Source organism: Heterodontus francisci, chromosome 4 (assembly GCF_036365525.1).
Source record: "Heterodontus francisci isolate sHetFra1 chromosome 4, sHetFra1.hap1, whole genome shotgun sequence".
NCBI classification, from domain to species: Eukaryota; Metazoa; Chordata; class Chondrichthyes; order Heterodontiformes; family Heterodontidae; genus Heterodontus; species Heterodontus francisci.
Window position 1 is genome coordinate 160,189,759 of NC_090374.1, and position 24,552 is coordinate 160,214,310.

The following is a 24,552-nucleotide window of genomic DNA, read 5'->3' on the forward strand; positions in this document are numbered from 1 at the left end:
GCATGGTGTTGTGGTGAGGGTGATTGACAGGTCCGTGCAATGGCTGGGTTTGTGCTGAGCGACTCCTCCTCCCTCCCTCCCTCAGTGTGTAGTATATGCGTGTGGAGTGGCTCAGTATCTCTCCCACACTTACATAAAATAGTCTGGAGTGGCCCAAACCGGGGGGTGGCGAGCATCCTGCAGCCTCTGGAGACGGCTGCCTGTGACTCAGAGGAAGGAGAATGTGGGACCGGGTGGTGTAGTGCGTCGACCAACCTCTCCCCTAGTCCACCTCTGTCCACCTCCTGCACCTTACTACCACCCTCCTCCCACTTACCCCTTGCCCAAGCCTGTGTGGTGCAGAGTCTGCACCTCCCTCCGTCTCCCCTCCCCCCGCCCCCCGCCGCGTCCAGTGTATGTGTATGTGGTGCAGAGTCGATACATATACAGACAGAGGGCTGAGCACCTCCCTCGCTCCCGGGCGGACTCTGAGGTGTGAGCCGCCCTCCCCGGGTCACTGCCAGACTGACAGAGCCACCCAGACAGCGAGCGCCAGCCGCCAGCACTCCGCTCTGGGTCGGGGCCCAGCGATGGCACGGCGGCGGAGCTCGGCGACAGCCCTTCGGAAGGCACTTCTCTGCTGGACTTATTGCTACTTCTGCCTGGTCTGCTGGAAGCTGGAGGGGTGCAGCGGGGCCGCGGGGCACAACCAAGGTAAGCGAAGGGAAGAACCCTCAGAATTCAAGATTGTAGAAGTTGTCCCTTTTACCGAGTCGTGCGCTGAGCCCGCTCTCTGAGTGACAGCGAGGGACACGGACAACAGCCCCGGCATCGCCACTGAGCTGCTCCGTCCTCGCACTTGTGCATCCGTGCCGGTTCGTCCAGCTCCTGCACCCCAGACCCAAGCTCCAGCTCCTCGAGTTCAGATCCCAGACTCCAATTCCTGGACTCCAGTTCCCAGACTCCAGATTATAGACCCCAGAACCCAGACCCCAAACTCCAAATGCCAGATCCCAGACCCCAGATCCCAGACCCCAGATCTCAGACTCCAGATACCAGACGCCAGATCCCAGATTCCAGTTCCCAGACTCCAGTAGCCAAACTTCAGTTCCAAGCTCCCAGACTCCAGACTCTTTTTCCTAGACTCCAGATCCCAGACCCTAGATCCCAGCTTCCAGACTCCAACTCCCAGACTCCAGATGCCAATCCCAGACCCTAAACCCCAGCCCTGAGCCCCCGGACCCAGCTCTCACGCCCGCGCCCATTCAACATTTCAACCTGTTTGTGTTTTTTAAAATACAAATTCTACATATTTTAAAAGAAAATGCCCCATTGTCCGAATTGAGAGGTCATTGTTCAGTGTTGGTAGCAGTGCTCCCTTTAGTTGAAATTCAATTTAAAAATCAATCGTTCCCCCACCTCCCACCTCTACTCTGCTAACTTTTCTCCGGCTGTATCCTTCCACTGGTAAACGTGCCCCCCACACCTCTGTCTCGGGCTGTTGCGTCTTTTTGGCTTTTGGAAAGTGTCCTATTTTAACTTTGAAGGTGTTAGCTTGGACTGGCACTGGGGGTTGACATACACACACAACAGTCAAACGGTGAGTCGGCTCCCACTCCGGGACTGTCAGCACCACTGACCGGAGCAGTGACAAAAATAGGTTATCGGCGGGTGGGCAATAAATCGTTTCTGCGAACTTAAAATATAACATGTTATTTTAAAGTCACTGGCTTCCTCCCTTTTCTGAAGGGAGTAGGGTTTAAAAGCGAAGGGAGAAAGGCATTTGGTCTTTCGAGAACAGCGTGTGGACCGCTTTCCAAAGTCCTTTGAATCCTCACGCCCCTTTTGATGACTGAATACAGCATTTAGGACCTTTGAAATCGTTTACAGTTCAGGATGCTTTGTGGCGTGAATTCCTTCAGTCTGAAATTTTTTTTCAGGGATTCGAAATATTTTTGATCTGGACAATGCAAAGTGCACATTATTTTTAAACAAGCTTGCAAAGTTTATTGGCTCTGACCAATTATACTGCAATTCACCTTTGCCCCGAGTCAAATACATTACTGGCCAACGTTAGGAACTGCACAGCATGGAAGGCCTTAACTTTGTTGTAGGGCAGAATTTAAACAAAATAACATAAATCGTGACTGAAACTTGCTTGTTCAGAACCAAGTTCGGCAGTGAGAGCGTGTTCCAGTAACTGTAGTACAACGAATTGGTGACAGTGACTGCGAGAGTTCCATGGTTAATGCTTTAATTGCACCCCAGTGTGTTTGAACTGCACCGGTCATGTTTGATGTAGAGAGTTTATTCTTCCCTTGAGGCGCCTCTCCTTGTTTGCAGGCTATATGATTCTTAATGTAAGACTCATATTCTGCAGTTATCTTTCGTGATCGCTTTGCAACACTGCATATGCTTTTTGGAAATTCAAAACCAAAGTCTATTAAAAACAATTTTCGAAGCTTTTCTGCAGCGTTCTTAAGCAAAGAAGTGGCTACACGTTTGGCGTTACACTAAAACACTGAATTTTATTTGAGTGCTCGGCGACAGGATAATCCAGATTGGTATTTATTTCTGCGGTCGACCAAAGAATAATTTATTTTCATTGAGTTTCTCCCTCAATCACACACAAAGTACGATTTTATATGCTTAATTTTTAAATTAAAATGCAATAACTGTAAAAAAAAACAACCCAAAGCAATTTTTGCTCTTGAATCTGATGCTGTAGAAAGTGAAAGGACGAGGTTGCTTCCCCTTGGAATTGTCATTGGTTATGCCAATGTAAGTTAAAAAATGCCAGTGCTTCAAAAATGTCTAGAAAATTTGCAATTCATACAAGATTGTGGAAAACAAAAATAAAAAAAAAACAACTGAAAACACTGAAAACTGGAAATTAAAATAAAATGCTGGCAGTTCGCAGCATTTCTATCAGAAAAAAATACTGTTTTAGCTCTTTTTTTATCATGTTTGAATGGTTATGGGATCTAGGTGTTAAATTGAAGTTATTAATTGTTTGGTACTAGTATTTAAAACAACGCAAAAATTAAAACTGTTGGACGGAAAACACACCTCAGTATGGAATTAAACGTAAATTCTTTTAAAATGAAAGCCCAGTGTCATTTATATTTAATACCCTCACATATCATTTCTCCGTTGCACCGTGCAGTATTTCGTTGCTTCATGCTCCTTACGTTGCAACAGAAAGTTTTCCTTGATTTTTGTTTCCTGGGTGCTGTGTGAGCTCGTGCAGTTGGTGTGGGAAAGTTAGATCAAAAGCCATGACCAATTATTGGTTCAGCTAACGGTAGATCATTGCCACTGAAGCCAAATCCATTTGCACCGTGTGATTAACAATGGGACCTTTTCACTAAATCAAATTACTGTTGCTGGGATCCATACGATTACCGGTAAAGTTCTAAATGCACAATTTTATTGGGCTAGGAAAATAAATGAACCTGGCTGTCTCAGTAGCTGCCGTTTTATTGCTGCTCCATTTCCTGTTTTAAATGCCTGCTGTCTTCATTTTTAAGATTATGATGCTTGATTTACTAGGACGCTTTTACTGTTACACGCTTTCTTTGGCTTTAACAGTAGAAGGTGTGCAGAACCTTTACAGCAACAGTATAGGTACATAAAAGAGCACAAAATATGTAAGGAATAATTAATTTATGTATTGTGCTTTTCGAGGGTAAGAACTAGATCATAAAGGGAAGTAAGTGCCTTTGGAATGGCTAAACTTGTCACATGCTAAGATACTTGAAAGCAATGATATCTGCGCTCGTGTGTAGCAAAGTTGCAATCCTGCTTCTACCAACCCTGCAGCAGCTAACAGTGGCAAATCAAGTAAAACATATTATTCCAGTGAGTGTTGACTGGCTTTTACACAGTCAATCATGGCAGCTTCTTGTCCCTTGCCTACGATCGACATGAACGCCTACTATTCTCTGGAAGGAACATTAGACATGCTAGTCATCAGAATTGCAGCATGCCAAAAAACATTGGAAACCTTTGATTCTCATTTACCAACACTAACATTGAAAATTGGAGGCACCTTCAACATCTTAGATATGTGTGAGCATTTTTACACCAAAGCCACTGATGATTTGATATTGATTGCCACTATCATTTTTGTAACACTTTCTTCATTTTTAGTTTGCTACCTTGCTAAAGATGAGCATTGTTAATGGGTAGGCTGCTTCTAACTAATTTGGAAGGGAAGCTTTGTATGCTGAAGGGTGCTAGCGATGTCATCAGAACACATTACTGAGCCATATCAAGCAGAATGAATCAAAGATCTGGTAAAATAAATTTATGATACTCTTATTTTAAATGACAATAAGACTAAAAGGATACAGTGTATGATGTTTTCTTAACAGCACAGGACAGAAAACTATGATATTTAAGTAGCTCTTCCACATGTAAGTGAAGTCAGATATTCAGCTTGCAGCATTTAATCATTTACAGGTAGATATTTTTGACAAGAAAAATGTGGCTGCGACATGCATTCATGCATTCCTACGATGCTGAACTGTCAAGACTTTGCCACCTGAGTATGTGATATATGATGTTGTATGGGATGAAATATGTTAGCACATTATAAAGGGACGTGGGTGCCTGCTTCCTTGAAGCAAAACAATGCAAATGAGAATTCTCAAAAGTTTTTAAACAATTCTCAGCATCTGTTTTGAGCTTTTACACCTTCAAAGTTCACTGTAGGAAAGTAAATGTGTGTGGAGAAAATTGAAGGAAAAATGCTTAGTACTTCCATAAGTGATTCAGGTCTTTAATCCGAAGCTGCATTGAGCTCAGACTTCTCTGAGCTGATGCTAATATGAAAGATTTACTTAGCCAAATACAAATTAATTATTTTCTCTCCCTCCATGTGTTATTTTTCAACCTGCTTGTCTCCTATAAACTCACTTCTGATGTTGCCCCATCTTCATTTGGACTACTTTGGTAGATCATAACCAGCTTGGTACATAGTGTTCATATCTGTGAGATTTCTTGAAAAAGTGCACTTTGGGCTGGAGTGGTCTCCTGAACTAGTTTCAATTGTCTATGGGTGTTGGAGAGGAATTCCAATCTTTTTCTCCCCTACATGGTCTCAGTTTTTATCTTTTTTTACCTCTTCCAGGAGATTACATAAATTTCAGGTGGGGTGAGGAGTGCCAGTATTATGTTGCAAAAGGCATCACAGTTGTGTGAAACAGGCTGGATAGATGTATGGGTCTTTTCCTGTCCATCATTATGGAATAATTGAGAGTGTCCACTGGTACCTTTACTCTCTTCTTCACAGTGATGACTGATTTCAATTTTCTCTTTACCGTGGTAATACTTCTGCTGAAAAAAAATCAAAGAGGTAGAATCACCATGAGGGACCTTTTTAAAAAAAAATTATGTAAATTCTGCTGAAATCTTTTTGCTTTCTGCTCCCGTCTATAACTTTTTAGAGAAAAAAAAAACTGTCATTGGGGACAGTGTGAGGGAGCTGAATTAGCATCAGTAGAGATAGTCATTAACCCTGACCATTTCAGCAATTTTATCGTTTCAGCTGTCTGCATTAATGCGGATCACTCACATTGTTAGTTTCAGTGACTTCTCCATGACAGTATTCCCTAATGAGGTCATCAACACATAATTATCTTTTTAAAAGATCCTGCAGATTTTTTTTTCAAAAATAACATTAAAGTTAATCTTATTGTTTCATTGTAAATGGAGTTCTGATGGCAGTGCCCTCTTCTTCAGTCCTATTTACCTGAAAGCACAACACATTCCACTTTTCCTGTACTCTACAACATTAGACTGGTCCTTATTTACATGGAAAACATGTGGGCAGCTCTCCATGAATGTAAGGAAAATGAAAGAAAGATTTGCATTTAGGTAACACCTTTTCATGGTCTTAGGACATCTCAAAGCACTTCACAACAATAAATTACTTTGAAATGTAGTCACTGTTATAATGTAGGAAATGCAGCAACCAAAATAGGCACAGTAATAATCTGCCTTTCAGTGATGTTATTTAGGGCTAATTTTTGGCCAGAAGAATCTCCCATGCTCTTCTTTGAAATAGCACCTGGGAATCTTTTATATCCACTTGAGAGCACAAATGAAGCCTCAGATTAAAGTCCTCATTTGAAAGACAGCACCTTCAACAGTGCAGCTAACCCTTAATACTGCACTGGGGTGCTAGCTGAGACTTTGTGCTTAAGCCTCTGGAGTGGGACTCAACCCACAAACTTCTGACTCAGAAGCAAGAGTGCTGCCACTGAGCCATGGCTGAAACCCAACTGTCTAGATGGTTAGTCATGCTATAGCTTTTTCCAGTGTTCTCTTCTCCTCTCCTGCAGGCTGTGACTTATACTGGGTTATAATTCTGGGTTACTGAATGTCGACCAATACCTTACCTAAGTAACTGTTCTTCATTGATGAACCTAGAAAATGAGTGTTGGCAGGGTATTCATATCTGTGTGTGTGTGTGTGTGTATGTATGTGTGTGCATGTGTGCATGTGTTGGGAGGGGAGTTGGATGGTGTGAGAGGGCATGAAAACCGAACCATGTTTTGTCTTCATAAGATGTTCACACATGTACTTTCCATGAAGGATTCTCTATCCAAGAGGACAGGAACAAAATCTTTGGCTGTTTTCCCTCCTCTCTAGCCCAGTGAGCTGAGGGCAATTGTAGCATTCCAAACTACTGCTCTGGCTGAGAACAACTAACTGAGCCCAGCTTATTAATTTTGAAAGGGCAGATAAAAAAGACATGACTTTTGAGCAGCCATTTATTCAATCATGATACTATCTTTGAAAAACAGTAATGAGAAAGTAAAAGAAAAACTTGCATTTATATAGCACCTTTTCACACCCACTGGACGCCCCAAAGCACGTTACAGCCAATGAAATACTTCTGAAGTCTAGTCACTGTTGTAGTGTAGGAAACACACAGCTAATTTGTGTACAGCAAACTCCCACAAACAGCAATGTGGTAATGAGAAGAAAATCTGTTCTTTTTTTGCGACGTTTCTTAAGAGATAAATAGTTGTCAGGTCTCCCATGCTCTTTTTTTTAACATAGTGACACAGGATCTTTTACATTGACCTGAGAGGGCAGACTGGGCCTTGGTTTAACATCTCATTCAAAAACCAACACCGCTGAAAGTGAAGTGTCAGCCTAGATTGTTGTACTTAACTCTTGGTGTGGGACTTGAACCCACAACCTTCTAACTCAGCGGCAAAGAGTGCTACCAGATGATCATGGCTTGGTCTGTGCGAAATTTGATGTAATGCTGTAACTGGCTTCAGCACCATGGACTACTTCTTCTTCTTTGGCCTCCTTGTCTCGAGAGACAATGGGTAAGCACCTGGAGGTGGTCAGTGGTTTGTGGAGCAGTGCCTGGAGTGGCTGCTGGAGCACCATGGACTAGAGTGGAGAAAACTCAGCCAGTGTTGTTATTCCTGATCTCTAATCGGGGAACCATTATAGACAGTGTACTTGCATGGACATTCCATGAAGACAGATTAGAACCTAATTTTGATGCATCCTACAGATAAATAGACTGCATAAATTCTGTCTAGACTCATATGAAAATGTTTGGTCCATATATCTCAGCACTCTATTGGATGGTGTAGTTATTTAGTGGGACGCTGGTGCAGCTCACAATTGTGTCTTTGACTGGTGTATCTCTTGGGCTCAAGAAAGAAGTTTAATGTCAGCTAATTGCCAATATTTCACTTTGATAGGGAAGGCAAATGGAATGACATTTGAGCTGCCATTTATTTGATTACATCATCTCTGAGGTACAGTAATATGTTGGGAACAATCTCAATGCTTTCATGGCAGGGTTAAATATTGCACGTAGTGTTCACATTATGAAAGATATTTTTATTTTATGCCCTATTGAAAAGTTGTCTGCTCCATATCATAGGTTTGGAAACAGGAAGAGATTCCTAAGTTAGCCCTGGCTCAATTGTAGCACTTCACCTCTGAGTCAGAAGATTGAGAGTTCCAGTGCCAATCCAGAGAACTGAACACATAATTTAGGCTGACATTTCAGTGCAGTACCAAGGGAGTACTGCACTATCGTAGGTGCAATTTCTCTGACGAATTGTTAAACTGAGTCCTCCTCTGCAATCTCAGAGAGGGGTAAACGTTCCCATGTTATTATTCAAAGAAGAACAGAGGAGTGTCTTGGAAATATTTATCACTCAACCAACAGATTAACTGGTCTAATATAAAACCAAAATGCTGCAGATGTTGGAAGGATTAACTAGTCATCTCATTGTTGTTTGCGGGACCTTGCCGTGTCCATTTTGGCTGCTGTGCTTTCTACAACAGTGACTTACACTTCAAACGTACTTCACTGGCTGTAAAGCCTTTGGGGCGTCCTGAGGTCGTGAAAGGCGCCATATAAATGCAAGTTCTTTCATTAAGTCTCTGGAAAGGCTGCTCCGAGCTTCCGAATCCAATTCTGTTTCTGCTGTCGGTTCCTCCGCGGAAGAACATCACTTCATTCCCGATGGGTTGGTTGAGATCAAGGACTCATCATGCAGAAAATTGAGGGCACACACTCTTATGCTACCATTCTCATGGTGCTGAATGTCACTACCCCAATATGATGCGTTCCTTAGCTGCCCTTGAATTGGAAGAATACATTCGTCTAGGCGCTTTTGCAGCCGTGTACTTTGTTTTAAGTGTGAATGGGGGTCGGAGCAATTAGTGGCTGCACTGCTTGCAACCGAGAGCAGACTGTTGGGTTTCTCGAGGTACTATATTTAGGGAATCTTTTTAGTTATGCTATTAGTGGCCCCTTTCTTGTGATGAAGTATTCAGAATTTAGAACTATTAATTCGACTTTTCAGATTGAAGACTCCAAGTAAAATGACCTTTATTGAACCCACGAATATTTTAATCCTTGGCGAAATACTGTATCATTTCAAGGCTGGAATTGAGGGAACATTGTTTATTATTTACTTTTAAAAATATCGAACAAATCATTACAATAGACAATCTCATATTACCATAGATAATTTTCATAAAAGCGTTACGTGAAGAAAAACCCATGTATAGTTTGTAGACTCCTAAGGGTGAGCAGGCCTCACTTAGTTAATATTACTGAAATAGTCCAGCTCTACTTCGAGAACAAAGTTGAACTGTAATTGGTTGTATTGAATTTATTGAAAGTAAACCCTGCCCATGATTTCTAAAATATGTTATTCCTCTCTCCACAACAATAATCATCAAAAGTTACAATGGCATTACATTTACTTGCAAATCAGTGGCCTTTACATTTATTTCACATTACTCTAGACTCTGATAGATCTAAAATGTCTGTCAGCAGTTATTTTATCTGTGTATAAAACTTTGGGATCGCACTTGCAGTCCCAAATAGCTAGTGAAATTGATTGCGTTTAGCTTTCACCTCGATGTTTTAAACAATTTGTACCATTAATTGTTAGGCACACCTGTGAAATAATGACTTGTCTGGGTTAAGGGTGTTCTTTGGTTGTGAATCGGAATGAATAAAAGAAGCAAGATATTTGCACTAGAAAGTGGCCGAAACGAACACTCGTTTGTCTGACCACTTTAATTGTTGTTATTTGTTGTAAGATCAAAATTGCACGCTCTTTGTAAGAATACTGTTCATTTCTTTTTTGACGAGGATGGTTCCAATATGTTATTTCTAGATATATTTATTTATGGTTCTCATGAGACCTCCAGTAATTACATTATAAAAGATTGAATACATCAATACACAGCGAGTCTGTTCTGTAATGTAACTTAAGTGAGCAGTTCAAACAGTCCTGTCACTGTAATTGATGTACAACATATTCTCGTTATTTACTTCACTTCATGATGATTTAAAAAAAAAGACGATTCTAGCTGCACTACAGCATCTTCCGAAGCACTGAATCATGCCCTACACTGCATGTCTTCCATGTTGATGCTGGTTGTTTTATCTCTGTTCCCGTCACGCACACAGCTCCCACACAGAGTCGGTGTTCAGCAGCCAGGCTGCCTCTACTGAAGACCAAGAATCGGGAATATACAAAGAAAAACAAACTCTGTATTCGCAGTTCCGGAACTTTGCAACTACATATATCTTCGTGTTTCTAGCCAAACATTTGGAATCTGCAAAACAGCTGAAGCATGCCCTTCTCTGCAGTAACTCTGGAGTTACTTCAGTTGCGCATGCACCAGATGGTGCTGTGCTGTGCGACAGAACATTGTGCATATTAAGAGGGAACTGCAGCTAGTTTTGTTATTGTGCATTAATTTTCAACTAGGGAAAAGGAGTTGGGAGTATCGACTTGTCTTGTGTTAGAGTGGAGACTTGTTTAGTGTTTAATTGCTGGGAAAGTCCTGTCAAATAGCTACATGCTTGACAAGTAGTGTGGGAACAATACTCCATTCTCATACATGATGTATATTTTCAAGTGTATCTCCCAATGTCAAAAACAGCTCTGACAGATATACTCTCTTGTATCTGCACCACACACAGGTTGTTTTGCACAACCTCCGCGGAAATATCTCTTTTTAATCTTAATCTTATCTGGGTTATCCACATCCTGACATTTCACAGCCACTTGGCATTGAGTCAGCAGCAGTAGGTTCACTTCTTTCATGTGGGGCCTCCGAGCTGCAGAGTGCATTCTTCATTTTATTCCTGAGAAATATCATGCTTATTGTTTCGGAAGCTAATAAGACTAGTTCATGGCAATGTGTGAATGTCCAGGAGCACTGTTCATATTCATATGGATGTGCTCTTAATTATTAATGAGGGTGCAAGAGAAACAATTACAAGAAATTGCTCAAAATGGAAGACCAAAATTTATAAAGTATTGTGTTTCAGTAATGCAACAGTTTTAAGGAAGGTTAAAGTAACAGAAAACAATTACAATATTTATTAAAATATCGAGTTTTGTCTTAGAATTTTCATTGGTTATATAGATGACCTTGAGTGACAAAGTATATGATACCATTAATATTAAATGTGTGTAGATGATGTCATCACTTATTAACATCCATGCAGCAAAATGCTCGAGAAACATTGTACAGAGGGTCTACCAACTATTGAGGGAGGTAGACGGGAAAGCAGAGGGATAGTGAATTATAAGGGGCTGTTAAAAGTCAGTCTTTCACAAAAGTGTCGAGATACTAGCATTTTATGTGTGGGTGTCTCAAGGATTAGTCGTAATTCTTTACCAAAAATCTAATTTCCTCCACTCATTGCATGGCTGTTGCATATAAAATTCCCTTTTAGTTTAAGTGCCAAAAATAGCACAAAAAGCGTCGATAAAAATGTAAGCCAGAGCATGCAGCATACATTGTAGTACTGCAGGTGGTTTGATGAAAGGAAGTATTATACATTGAGAGACCTTTACAGAGAGGCAAAGGTGAATTCTGGAAGTAATGTCAATATCAATTATTAGTCCTTGAGTACAGCATTAATTATTGAAAATGTACTTATTGTACCAACTACACTTTGTTATTAAGATATTTTATTCAGGTTTATTTGCGATATTGCTTGTGTTTCATAAAGTACCTTTGTGACATTCTCCAGCTGCCTGAAAAATTTATTTTATAATTTTTGCCTAATGAACTAGTAAGTGAGCTGAGCTCTGATCCCTGTGGTAAAGCTATTGCGTGATGTGACTCCCTTACATTTGTAATGCTGTTAATGTTTTGACAGTAGCAATGGTGGTGATGAGTTGCTTGACTTTTCATACACACACTGATGTTTGTTGTCAACATCAGACAGATGCACAGTTGCTGAAGTCCTAATAACTGACATGTGAATCCTTGCTACCTCGAAGCATTTCAGATGGTGCAAGATAGTGCAAAGAGTTCTGAATGCACCTTATTCATACATGATGCAGTTATTTACGTATCTGATGTACGAATTTTATACGATAAATCAGTTTTCTATTTTCAGTTATTAATTTCAATTATTTTCTGACAAAAAAAATTACATAGGAACACCATTTTCTTGAGAAAGATGGCCATATTTGCAACTCATAAAACAAATTTATTAGCTGTGCTGAATAGCTGTTGTTAAAGTTGCATAAAATAAATGGAGCAAGAGTAAATGTAAAAGAAGGGGCAGAGATATTTTGTTCCTGAATGTTATTAAGATACTCCAGCGTTAATGACAAACAGAGGAACAGGAGTAGGCCATTCAATGCCTATTCTGCCATTCAGTTGGATCATACTGATCTGTACCTCAATTCCATTTACTTGTCTCTTCTCCATATCCTTTGGTACCAATGTTCCCTGCCAAATTTTGTTGTTGTGCACAACGTGTTTTTTCAATGTGTGGTACTTTTCAGTTTTTTTTTGTGTGGTTTTTAATACAGAACAAGGCCTGCACAGCACCATTCACACTGCTGTGCAGCCTTGCATGCGTAGATTAGCGGGAACATTATTTGGTGCCCTTCTTTAATAAAAATCTATTGATATCAGTCTTGAAAATTTAAATTGACCCAGCATCCACAGTACTTCGGGGGAAGAGAGTTCCAGGTTTCCATTTGATTATTTAAGATATTTTCTTGAAAATATATTAATTAAAAATATAGTTGTCATTGCATTGAAAATCATGCAAAATGCGTGCAAGTTAGGTTGCCTTTTCCTTAAAATGAATACCTGCTGTTAGATATTTTTTCTTTTTTATGGTGTCTCCAGTTGGCTCTATCTGCAGCTTAGAATTAATGTAAATCTCACTGATTATTCTGTTATTTGCTTTTACAGTTAATTTACTGGACTCCAGAGCTGTAATGGGAGACCTGGGATGGATATCCTACCCAAAGAATGGGGTAAGTCTCTCAACACTTTCTTTGTCACAAGCTGCATTAGCAATCCACATATGAAGGGTACGTTTCAAGGTCTGAAATTCCCTGGAGTAATTATTTGCCAACTAAGAAAAAAAAATGAATTGTAATATAAAAGTAAGTGTAAGTTAGCGTTTTTTGTACAAGACTTAAACAAACAGAAAAATCTTTTACACAAAGAATTAGTTTTAACCCTTTCAGCATGTCCTGTTTCCCAAGATGAAGTAATGGAAGCCACAGAGGTAGCCTCATTGCAATTGATAAGGTTGTGCTAAATAGGAAAGTTGCCTCAATGTTAAAGTAACATGGTACTGACCCCTTTAAACAATGTTTGTGCTTGCTGACCTACATTGGCTCCCAATCCAACAATGCCTTGATTTTAAAATTCTCATTCTCTTGTTCAAGTCCCTTCATGGCCTCACTCTGACCTCTTGTGATTCCCTCACTTCCTTCACCCTGCCAGTGGTGGCATGCCTTCAGCTGTCTAGGTCCTCAGATCTGGAATTCCTTCCCTAAATGTCTTTGCCCTCCATCTCTCTATCCTCCTTTAAGATGCTGCTTAAAACCTACCTCTTTGACCAAGCATTTGGACACCTGTCTTAATAATGTTTCCTTCTTTGGCTCAGTGTCATTGTCTAATTATGATTCTGTGAAGTGCCTTGGGACATTTTACCACATTAAAAATGCTATATAAATGAAAGTTGTTGCTGTAGAATGGAACCTGCTTTGATCACAAATATGAAATTTAATATATGACTATTTATACAAATTTAATTAGATAAATACTATACATATCTAATTATTTTAATTGTATTAAATATCACACTCAACTTGCAACTAAATCATTTAATTACGTCACTTCAAAAAACATGCTTGTTCTGAAGACATCTATTTGAAGTCAGAGGATGGCAGACCAGAAGTTTCATATCAAAATGCATTTTTGGAACATATTTTTCAAGTTGTTAGTATTATGGGCATTATAATCAGAGTATATGAGGAAGTATTATTTGCAAGTATTAGCAATATGGTTGAGACGTAACAGTCAAAACTTGTAACTGTGGAACAAAATAGGCACCAGGACAATTCAAATAATTGGGAAGTGATATTAAATGTGGTATCTAAGGGTATCTAAATTTTGGAGAAGATTGCTTCTTTTGTCATAAGTATAAGTTTAATCTCTGTTTTTAAGCATTCAGATAATGGAAATTTCTGAAGTGGAAAATTCTCACATTAAAATTATAAAGCACCTTTACAATAATAAATACAAATAATTTGCATATCAAAATGATTATTCCATTCAATATTTTGTTTTCAGTTGTTTTATTTGTCATGTTTTAATCCTTTTTAATGGGAAAGTTTGAGATCTCTCAAAGGAGCAAACTTTTTGAACCTTTTAAGCACAGTGCTATTTCCTTTGGCAACTTAACCCATTGACAGTAACATTTAATTCAGCACAAGCTGAGATCAAACAATTCAAAGGGGACTCTAGCAAATTGACTTGCATGATAATACTGGTGCTCTATCCATAACTTCTTCACCTCTTCTGTATGGTGGAAAGATTGAGAACATGCTGAAAAGAAAAGTGCAAATGATTTCAGACAGGCACTGTGTAAATAATGTTCAGATAACATTAACAATATGAAGTACTCACCAGTATTGATAGATGGTATTTAAATATGCTTCTTTGGTGTTGAAAGGCAATGAAGAATTCGCAGCTATGAACCAAATATCAAATAGACCTTTTTTCCAAAAATATGTAAGTACACAAAACATTTCAGTAAGACTGCACAAGAGAATAAAAATCTGATAATGATACTTTACTGATTTCATCGGCCATCAAAAAGATTGAAGTGCTTTCAACCCACCAGAGGAAAATTCCTACACTGTAGGCTCTATTACTGTAGCGCAAAATTCAATTTAATCGTTCGAGACATTAACAGAAGCAGATTATGCATAATATAAAAATTGTATTTGTGATTAAAAAAAAGTTAGCGTGTAATTTTCAAAGACAGCATTGCGTCTATTTTGAAACTAGCTTATAAAATTACATGCAAACCTGTGTACAAATTTTGATACAAATTCTACTTTCACTATCACTGGGAGATGGTGGTGAACGGCTTGGAAAATATAATTAAACTCAGCGCATTTCCCTTACGTCTGGTACTGGGGTATTTGATTTCCACTGTGATGTAGCTAGAGAGAAATGCATCATTTATAACAATAAGGCATGCCTAGCTGCTCCGCACAAATCTTTTCTCTGTTTCCACATGCCTCTCAAAAGCACATGAACAGTATGGGCTTAATTTTATTAGCGCGCCGCACATTGTGGTGGCGCGTTTTGAACTCGGTGGCCTTCCAACACGGAAGCACTACTGCTGAGCCCCTGTGACATTTCGCACAGGGTCTCATTTAAATGAAGGGGGCAGAGCAGCCGCACCTGATGACATAGCGGGGATGGTTGCTCCGTCCCCGGCAACGGCATCCAGCGCCATGGCGCCAGCTCCATTTTTAAAGGGCTCCAAGCCCTTGGCAAAAATTTAAATTTTTAAAGGTATATTCATTTTCATTTGTTTATAAAAAAATAATGAGAAAATGGAGGCCCTTTCCCAAACCTCCCAATGGTTTTTTATTGCCATATATTCAAAAAAGCTATTTTATTCCCAACCCGAACATTCGCCCCAACTTTCACACATTTGCCCTTCAACCCCTTCCCATCATCCTCACAGCCAATATAAGTGTTTTCCCAGCTCCCCCACCTCCCACCCTGATAATTTCAATTCTCCCCTCTCCTCACTCGTGTCTTGCCGCGGAACTCCGAGCGGAGTTCCAAATGTGTTCGAGGTGCGGCTGGCGGCCGTAAAATTGGTGTGGGATGGCCGCTGAAGCCAGGTAAGTTTATTTGCATTTCAGTTTCATTAATTTAAATATGTAAATGAAGGTCCCGCCGTCAAGCAGCAGGGGGGCTGCACTGAGGCCTCACTGCCACCGGCGTCAGGGGTAGTGGCGGGCTGCTTCCGCAGGTATTTTACAGGCCCCCCCACCACGACCCCCAACGTCAAGCGGCTGGTAAAATTCAGCCCTATGTGTGTTAAGCCCTCAGAATATAATTCCAGTTTTAAATTTCACAATTTGTTTTGCATTATTTCATTATGTTACATGAAGCAATGCAGGTAAATGACATGGTGAGCAGATTTTTCAAACACTCCCTTGTACTCCATGAAGTTGCAGTAACTGGAATTTCAAGATGACCAGTTGACAGACTGTGAAAAGACTCACTCATTCTGATTTAACTCTCAGTTGGCTAAATAAACAAAATGTTCAAGAGTTAGCACACCACATAGTGGCTTCTAGTTTAATGGTTAATCATTTATTGCCAAGTTGGAAACTGGTACCAACAAAAACACTCCAACCCTAGAAGAAACAACGAGGCTGATTTTCATCTATAATGCAGATGGGCATGGCGGTGAGTGGAACAGTGGCACTGTCTGCCTAATGCCACTACCGAGATGCCCGAACCATTTTCATGATCAGGTTTCTGTTCAATTTGATCGGAAATGTGCCAGTGCTTGTTGATGGCCAATAGAATAGGAGATTTTTAGGGTCAAGGAACAGCAGGAACACTCTTGCTGGCATGGTAAAAACAGTGTATTTGGAGGGTTCTGCATCAGTCCCTTTAAAGACTGCTGCTTCAGCTGCTTGATGCACAGTTCCACTGGGCGAAGTGTACATTTTACCCAGGATCCCACAAACAGCAGGTGGGAGCACTGGTCGCTTACTTCGAGACCCAATCGAAAATTGAGTCAGTTGGGCTGTGGGTGGCTAGTGGGCGGGAGGTTTCTTTTATAAAATCTTCATTTGCCTAATATGTGAATGGGACGGTAGCTAGAAATAGCCCCAAAATAAAATTGCTGAAATCAATGAAAAAGGGCACCTTTGTTTGGATCTTGAATATAAGCCCTTGTAGTTAATGTTAAAATGCATTCAATGTGAATCTGAGCAGCTCTCATGGAAATTCAAACAGAAAAGTTCAATAATCTGTAAGCTTCTGGAATAATAGGTGGCATATTCATCACTATATAAAATAGAATAAACATAACCTGAAGAGCTTTTAATCTACTTTTCAAACATTTTTTTATGATTCAGATGCATTTATAAGGCTAATTTCTCGTTCCTTGAGATTACTGATATCTTTGCTTTCACGTGTCTCTTAACACCACTGAAACACTACTCCATCTTTATCACCTTTCGACTTGACTTGAACTTTCTCCACACCCTCCCATTTTTCACCCTGCACAAATTCCAACTTATTGAAAACTCTAAGGCACCACACCCTCTCCTGCATTTCTATCAGTCCCCTTCTCACTAAGCTCCCCAGTTCCTTGTGCCCACTGTATTGACTTTAAGGTCCTTGTCTTTGCTGCAAAGCCCTCCTTGGTCTTTCTCATCCTATATGAGCAATCTCCTCCAGCTGTACATGTACATTTTAAATTAAAGTTGTCTTTGTTACTCTTGTGCATGAGTGAAACACCTAGATACCTTACATTCCTCTAATGCTGGATTACTCCTCCTTTTCCTGCTTTCTTTACTTGTTCCTTCAGCAACCTGCCCATGACAATTCATTTCCAACCAACTCGTGTCTACAACTGTTTCCTTCACCAGCCATTCTTACTGGCCTTTCTCAGTGAAAATTGTTTCAAACTGTGGCTAATTTTGTCATGTGAATGAGCACCACCAGGAAATAAGAAAAGACTGGTTAAGTTTGTTTCATGCTTGCAACTAGCAGTAGCTTCATCTCACCAATGTGCATTGAATTCAAACACAGGCTTTCCAAATGAAACATAGTTCTTCTTTGCTACAGATGATTTTACACTTCAGTACGTCATGTCAGAGGCAATTTTACACTTCCTATAGCCATTCTGCCGACTTGATACAAAGTTTTGCCAAGGTAACCTTTGTTAAAACAATGTTTTAACAACCTAGCAATTTAAATCCAACTTGATCTGAACTTGGATGCTTGAACTTAAGAGAGATTTCCAAGTAAATTCACTTACAGACGAGGTCAGATACAAATCAAATTGCTGAAATAAGGTTTGCATATCTTCCAATATATAATGGATTTTACGGAAGACAAAAAAAATGATCAACTGCCATCTGTCAGCATGATTTCTGGAGAGACAAGAAAAAAATCTTGCAGTGGTTTATTGTTTCCCAGAACCAGCCCTCTTGGGAGAACAATTTTGATGAAATCCAAACAAGATCAATTATGATTTGCCTGTAATTTTCTCATCATTGTTTCCTCATTATATAAGAGCCAGGAGCATTTAACTGGTAGTAGTGCATAACTTCCATTCCCAGCTGACTTCCTTGAATATTCACCTATACTTCAGAAAGAAAAACATGATGTTGTTCTCAAATTAGGCCTTGCAATACAACAATCTATATATAATCGAGAACAGATAATGTTAAATGCACTGCTTTTAAGCAAGCATTACCTCCTTTGTCTGTTGGTAATTTGGGTGTCATAATATAAGATGAAGAGGTTGTAACAAACTGTTATGGCACAGTCCATGTATTTTCTTTAATGGAATAGGGGTCAGAAAACTGTATAAAGTAGAAAGGAATAGGCAACAGAAAATTTGTAATTTGAAACAGCATTGAGAAAGCAGAGAGTTGTGAGCCTGAGAAATGGATTGTGTGGCGAGGAGGGAATGACAACATTTGTGACTGTGAGGCATGGATGTGAGTTGGCACAGAGATGAGGGTGGGTGTCAGTATTGGCTGTTTAGATAGGGATGTGAGGAGGTGCCTTGAGAGAGAGGACTGGGTGGAGCTGCCATGTGTGCCAATCTGATGAATGTTGTGCAGGACAATGCTGGGAAAGTCTTGTGGGCTAGACTTTATGTTCCATTAGAAGGTGGGTTTTGTGGCGCGGGTGGGGCCAGAGAATCGGCACAGAGTCATCCACTACGGAACCCATCACCATAATGCTGGTTTCCGATTTTCTCGGAGGCTGCGACGTTCTGTGGCGACACCTCCACTGTGACGCGACGGGATTGTAATTTAAATCTGTTACAAACTGTTTTGCATGAATTTGTATCTAATTCACCGAGATGCTACCAGGCGTTTACAATCTTATGTATGACGTGCGGCACTCACGTGCCTTCACTTTCACGAATTTGAAAAGCTGGCGCCACTGAGGCGAGGGTCATCAGTGCCTGCAAAGGTTAGGTAAGTTATCCGTTGTTATCTTGTGGCATTTTTTTCACATCTGATATTGCTGCTGAGCTCAATCTGCAGATGTGAGGGAAGGAGGGACCTCCGCAAGTGGATACTGTTTGGGGGTGGGGGGTAGAGTTGAACTCTGCAATCCAAAATCAGGAGACGTTGTTAACGGTGTTGCCAATGCCGCCACGTGATTGGGGAGGATGTCCACCATCATTATGCTAAATGGTCGCCCGCTGCGTAATTGCAGTGGTGCGGCCGCTAACCTCACGTGAGTCTGCTGCTGTTTTGCACATCTGCTGCCGTTTTTGGCAGCAGGATAATAATATCCAGCCCTCAGTGTGGTGCTTGGCACCTGGATGTGTTTTGCCACTCACCTTTCCCCTCCTGAGTTTCTTGAACCTCTTGGGGCACTGTATCCAGGTTCGAGGGACCACACGCCTGCTGCTCACTTCCTTGGCCACTTCCATCACACTTTCTTGGTTTGCTATTCAACACCAAAAATAGTGATCTGTGCAATTGAATGGAAGAATGAGAGTAAGTCATTCACTATATTGCACCTGGTGTGCAATTTTAGCTCTATCTTCTTAATCCCAGTTTCTTGTTCCTTCTCCATAATCCCTTATATTCTTACTCGTCAAGTAATGATCCATGTCCCTGTCATAGACGTCAATTTGACTCCATGGTCCTCTGGGGCAGAGTATTCCATATACCTACAACCCGGTGCATCAAGCATTTTTTTTTCTTTAATTCACATTTAATCATCTTAGTTCTGATTTGAAGAGTATGTCCAAGGTTCTGGTTTTCATGATGAGATGTTGACAATGGAAGCTGCTATTTGTGCCACTGGGATGGCTGTTTTGTGATTTTAGAGCCCCAATGTTGTGGGTTTACATTGGTACACTAATGGCAAGGGGCAAAGAATGGAGATTCCCAATACTCTTTTGTGATCCCTCCACATTAAAAGGGGGCAAATATTTTTCCTTGAGAGTGCTCTTTGTCCCAGAATAATAGGCCCCAATATTAGTGGGGAAGCCAGGGTGGGGGACAGGGAGGCGGGGATGAAAGGAGTTCTGAACAGAAAATGTGGAAGTACGTGTTTCTTGGAAGTCCTGCAGAAATTAATTGTGGGACAGATTTCAACTTTTTTCTCAAAGTTTCGCACTCTAAAGCCAGCGAGCACAAAGCCACAGCTGCGGAATGGGGAGCAGGTGGGGAGGGAAGGGAGAGATTGTGAAGATGGGGGAATCCTAGTCGGGGTCTGATCGTGGTTAGGAAAAGAGATTGCAGTTGGGGGGAAGAGATCAAGGCCATGGGCAGCATTCGAGGCCATGGCGCAGACATTGTGGTCAGGGGGACAGACATCATGGTCGGGTGAAGACAGCGTGGCCACCACGGTGGAGTGTTTGAGACCATGGGCAGACACAGTGGACTCGGGGGAGTGTTTGAGGTCACGGGGGAATGATCGTGGTCACAGAGAGGGATTGTCATCCTAGGGGAGAGATCGTCATCCTAGGGGAGAGATCGTCATCCCAGGGGAGGGATCGTCATCCCAGGGGAGGGATCGTCATCCCAGGGGAGGGATCGTCATCCCAGGGGAGGGATCGTCATCTGGGGGAGGGATCGTCGTCAGGGGGAGGGATTGTCGTCAGGAGGAAGGGATCGTTGTCTGGGGGAGGGGTTGTTGTCACAGGGGAGGGATCGTTTTCCTGGGAGAGGGATCATCGTCCCGGGAGAGGGATCGTTGTTCTGGGGAGGAATCGTCGTCTGGGGGAGGGATCGTAAGTCCGGGGCAGGGATTGTTGTCGCAGTGGGAGAGACTGTGGTCACAGGGAGGGATCGTGGGCACAGGGAGGGATCATGGTCACGGGGCGGAGATTGTGATCAGGGATCTCATGGTTGGAGGGAGTGCAGATTATGTTTTGGAAGCTTGAGGTTTGGGGTAGAGATCTTGGTCAGGGAGAAATCATTTTCCTGGGGGAGAGATCATGATCAGGGGTGGGGGTGAATCATGTTTGGGAGGAGAGATCTTGGTCAGGTGGAAAAAACTATGGTCCAGAAGGAGAGATCATGATCAGGTGAGGAGAGAGAGATTGTAGTTGGGGTGGATTGTGGCTGGGGAGAGATCATGGTTCGGGGATTCGTGGTTGGGAGGAGTGATCATGGGGAGTGAAGACAGCATAGAAGTGGGGGAAATCATGGGGGGATGGAAAAGATCATGAGGGCATTTGGCAAACTCACGGAGGGAAGCAGGTTAAATTGTTGAGGTGGAGGGGAAAACACTCCGAATCACAGAATTGTTACAGCACAGAAGGAGGCCATTTGGCCTGTTGGGTCTGCGCTGGCTCTCCTAAAGAGCAGTTTACCTAGTGCCACTCCTCAGCCTTCTCCCCATAGCCTTGCACATTCTTCCTTTTCAGATAACAATCCAATTCTCTCTTGAATGCCTTGATTGAACCTGCCTCCACCATACTCTCAGGCAGTGCATTCCAGATCTTAACCACTCGCTGCGTAAAAAAGTTTTTCCTCATGTTACCATTGCTTCTTTTGCCAATTAACTTAAATCTGTGCTCTCTTGTTCTCAATCCCTCAACCAATGGGACCAGTTTCTCCCTATCTACCCTGTCGAGACCCCTCATGATTTTGAATATCTCTATCTAATCACCTTTCAGCCTTCTCTTCTTCAAAGAAAACAGTCCCAACTTCTCCAATCTAACCTTGTAACTGAAGTTCCTCATCCCTGGAACCATTCTCATGAACCTTCTTTGTCCTGTCTCCAATGCCTTCACATCTTTCCTTAAGTGCAGCGCCCAGAGCTGGACACAATACTCCAGCTGAGGCCGAACTTGTGTCTTATACAAGTTTAACCTAACATCCTTGCTCTTGTACTCTATACCCCTATTAATAAAGCCCAGGATACTGTATGCTTTATTAACCACTCTCTCAACCTGTCCTGCCACCTTCAATGATTCATGCACATATACACCCAGGTCCCTCTGTTCCTGCACCCCCTTTAGAATTGCACCCTTTTTTTATATTGTCGTGTCATTCTTCCTACCAAAATGAATCACTTCACACTTTTCTGCATTAAATTTCATCTGCCACTTGTCTGCCCATTCCACCAACTTGTCTATGCCCTTTTGAAGTGCTACAATATCCTCCTCGCAGTTCACAATATTTCCAAATTTCATATCATTTGCTAATTTTAACATTGCACCCTGTACACTAAGGTCTACGTCATTAATATATATCAGGAATTGTAAGGGTTCGAATGCTCACCCTTGGGGAACTCCACTACAAATGAAAAAGATCCATTAACTGCTACTCTGTGTTTCCTGTTACTCAGCCAATTTTCTAACCATGTTGCTACTGTCCCTTTTATTCCATGAGCTATAACTTTGCTCACAAGTCTGTTGTGTGCCACTTTAACAAATGCTTTTTGGAAGTCCATGTACACCACATCAACAGCATTGCTCTGATCAACCTTCCCTCTTATGTCATCAAAAAACCCCAGCCAGTTAGTTAAACACGATTTGCCCTTCTGAAATCCATGCTGGCTTTCCCTCATTAACACGCATTTGCCCAAGTGCCTATTAATTTTGTTCCTCCTGGCCCACAGGCAATGCTATAATGGCATTTACTTTATGGATCTGGCCCTACTTGCCTCCTTTTACCTGATGGATTTCCTGAGGCCTGGGGAACTCATCCAAAATGGCTAAAAAGAAAAAGCGTGTAAAGATGTTGGTACGCAGTCTCCTTTAAAGCGTTCAATGGATGACCTGCCTCCTGAGAGCAGATTGGCCACCTGCATCCTCCTATCTGCCTCCGCGTTAAGACCAGATGCGAGCGGGTTGTAGACAGGTTTGAAATTTTTCACATTTTAGTTTCTCACCTGACCCAAATCCATTCATCCATGGGGGTTAAAATTACTGCATGTTCTCCTTCCTTCACTGAAAGTCTCAGCCACATCAGGAACTGTTAGAAGTTGCTGGAAAATGGAAACAATAATTACGAGCAGTAAAGATATTGTTAAATTCACCAATGCTATGCCTTCAGCAGGGAGCCACACTGGTGAGCTTGTGTTGGAGATAGGGCTACAAAACCTTGACTCTGTGGGCTAAATTTTAATACTCCACCACCAAAGTAGGCGGCGGATGTAAAAAAATGCGACCCGCACGCATGGGGACCACAACTCGGAGCCACCGCAATTTCAAACACAGTGGCTCATTTGCGTGGAAGTGGCATCCGTCCCCCGCGATAACGTGGAGAGTGCGGGCGAGCCATCACCAGCAACAGCGTCAGGCCCCAATGCGCCAGTGCCACTTTTAAAGAGCTTGCTGCCCTCAATGTACATTTAAAATTTAAAGAGACAGTTAATGGAAAGTTTTGAAAAAATAAATGAGATGACCATTCCATGCATTCTCCTACCCCCACAATGGCATATCACAGCATTCCTGCCCTTCCCCCAGCCCCGGAATTCCTATAATGAAAATTTGACCGTTCCCCCCCACCACCACCACCCCCCTCCCCCCTCCCAAAGCCCGGCACCTTTGTCTTTTACCCCTTCCCATCACTCCACCCGACCAATCCGAGGCCTCATAACCCGACTTTCGTCTCCCGCACAGAGAAAAAACTTCCTTCCCACTCCCCACAGGTGTTGCGCAATGTTTCCCTGAATGGGGATCAAATTTGGGAAGATATGGTAAATCAAGGAGTAGAGACAAGGCAAGAGAGAAAGGTATTAGTATGGGAAATGATAAACAGACAGTGACAGGAAGGGACAGAGCGTACAAATCTAAGAGTAAATCAACAGATAAAGGCTAGAGTTTACAAAAATAATAAAAGGACAAAACTAAAGGCTCTGTATCTGAATGCACGTAGCATTTGAAACAAAACAGATGAACTGAGAGCACAAATAGAAATAAATAAGTATGATCTGATAGCCATTACAGAGACATGGCTGAAGTATGACATAGATTAGGACCTGAATATTGAAGGGTACATGGCATTTAGGAAGGAGAGGAAGCTAGGAAAAGGTGGAGGGGTAGCTGTGTTAATTAATGATGGCATTAGCGCAATAGAGAGGGATGATCTAAATTCAGGAGACCAGGATGTAGAAGCAGTTTTGGTAGAGATGAGAAATCATAAAGGCAAGAAGTCACTTGTGGGAGTAATGTACAGGCCACCTAACATTAACTACACAGTAGGATGGGGTATAAAGAAAGAAATAATGGCAGCTTGTCAGAAAGGTACAGCGATAATTATGGGGGATTTTAACCTACATATAGACTGGAAAAAAATCAGATGGGCAGAGGTAGTCCCTGAAGGTAGCAGGACAGGTCGATAAGGTGGTTAAGAAGGCATATGGAATCCTTTCTTTTATTAGCCGAGGTACAGAATATAAGAGCAGGAAGGTTATGCTGGAACTGTATAAATCATTAGTTAGGCCACAACTTGAGTTCTGTGTGCAGTTCTGGTCACTTCATTGCAGAAAGGATGTAATTGCACTAGAGAGGGTAAAGAGGAGATT

At 41.6% G+C, this 24,552-nt stretch overlaps 1 protein-coding gene across 2 annotated transcripts in view; it reads left to right on the plus strand.

Moving 5' to 3' along the window:
• The first annotated feature begins 234 nt into the window (after window positions 1-234).
• LOC137369368 (ephrin type-A receptor 5-like) overlaps window positions 235-24,552 on the plus strand; it is a 389,228-nt gene continuing 364,910 nt past the window's right edge. For both annotated transcript variants that reach the window (XM_068030470.1, XM_068030471.1), the window contains exons 1-2: window positions 235-693; window positions 12,721-12,785. In XM_068030470.1, coding sequence (XP_067886571.1) covers window positions 396-693; window positions 12,721-12,785 — 363 coding nt within the window. In that variant the 5' untranslated portion in view covers window positions 235-395. The remainder of the gene's footprint in view (window positions 694-12,720; window positions 12,786-24,552) is intronic.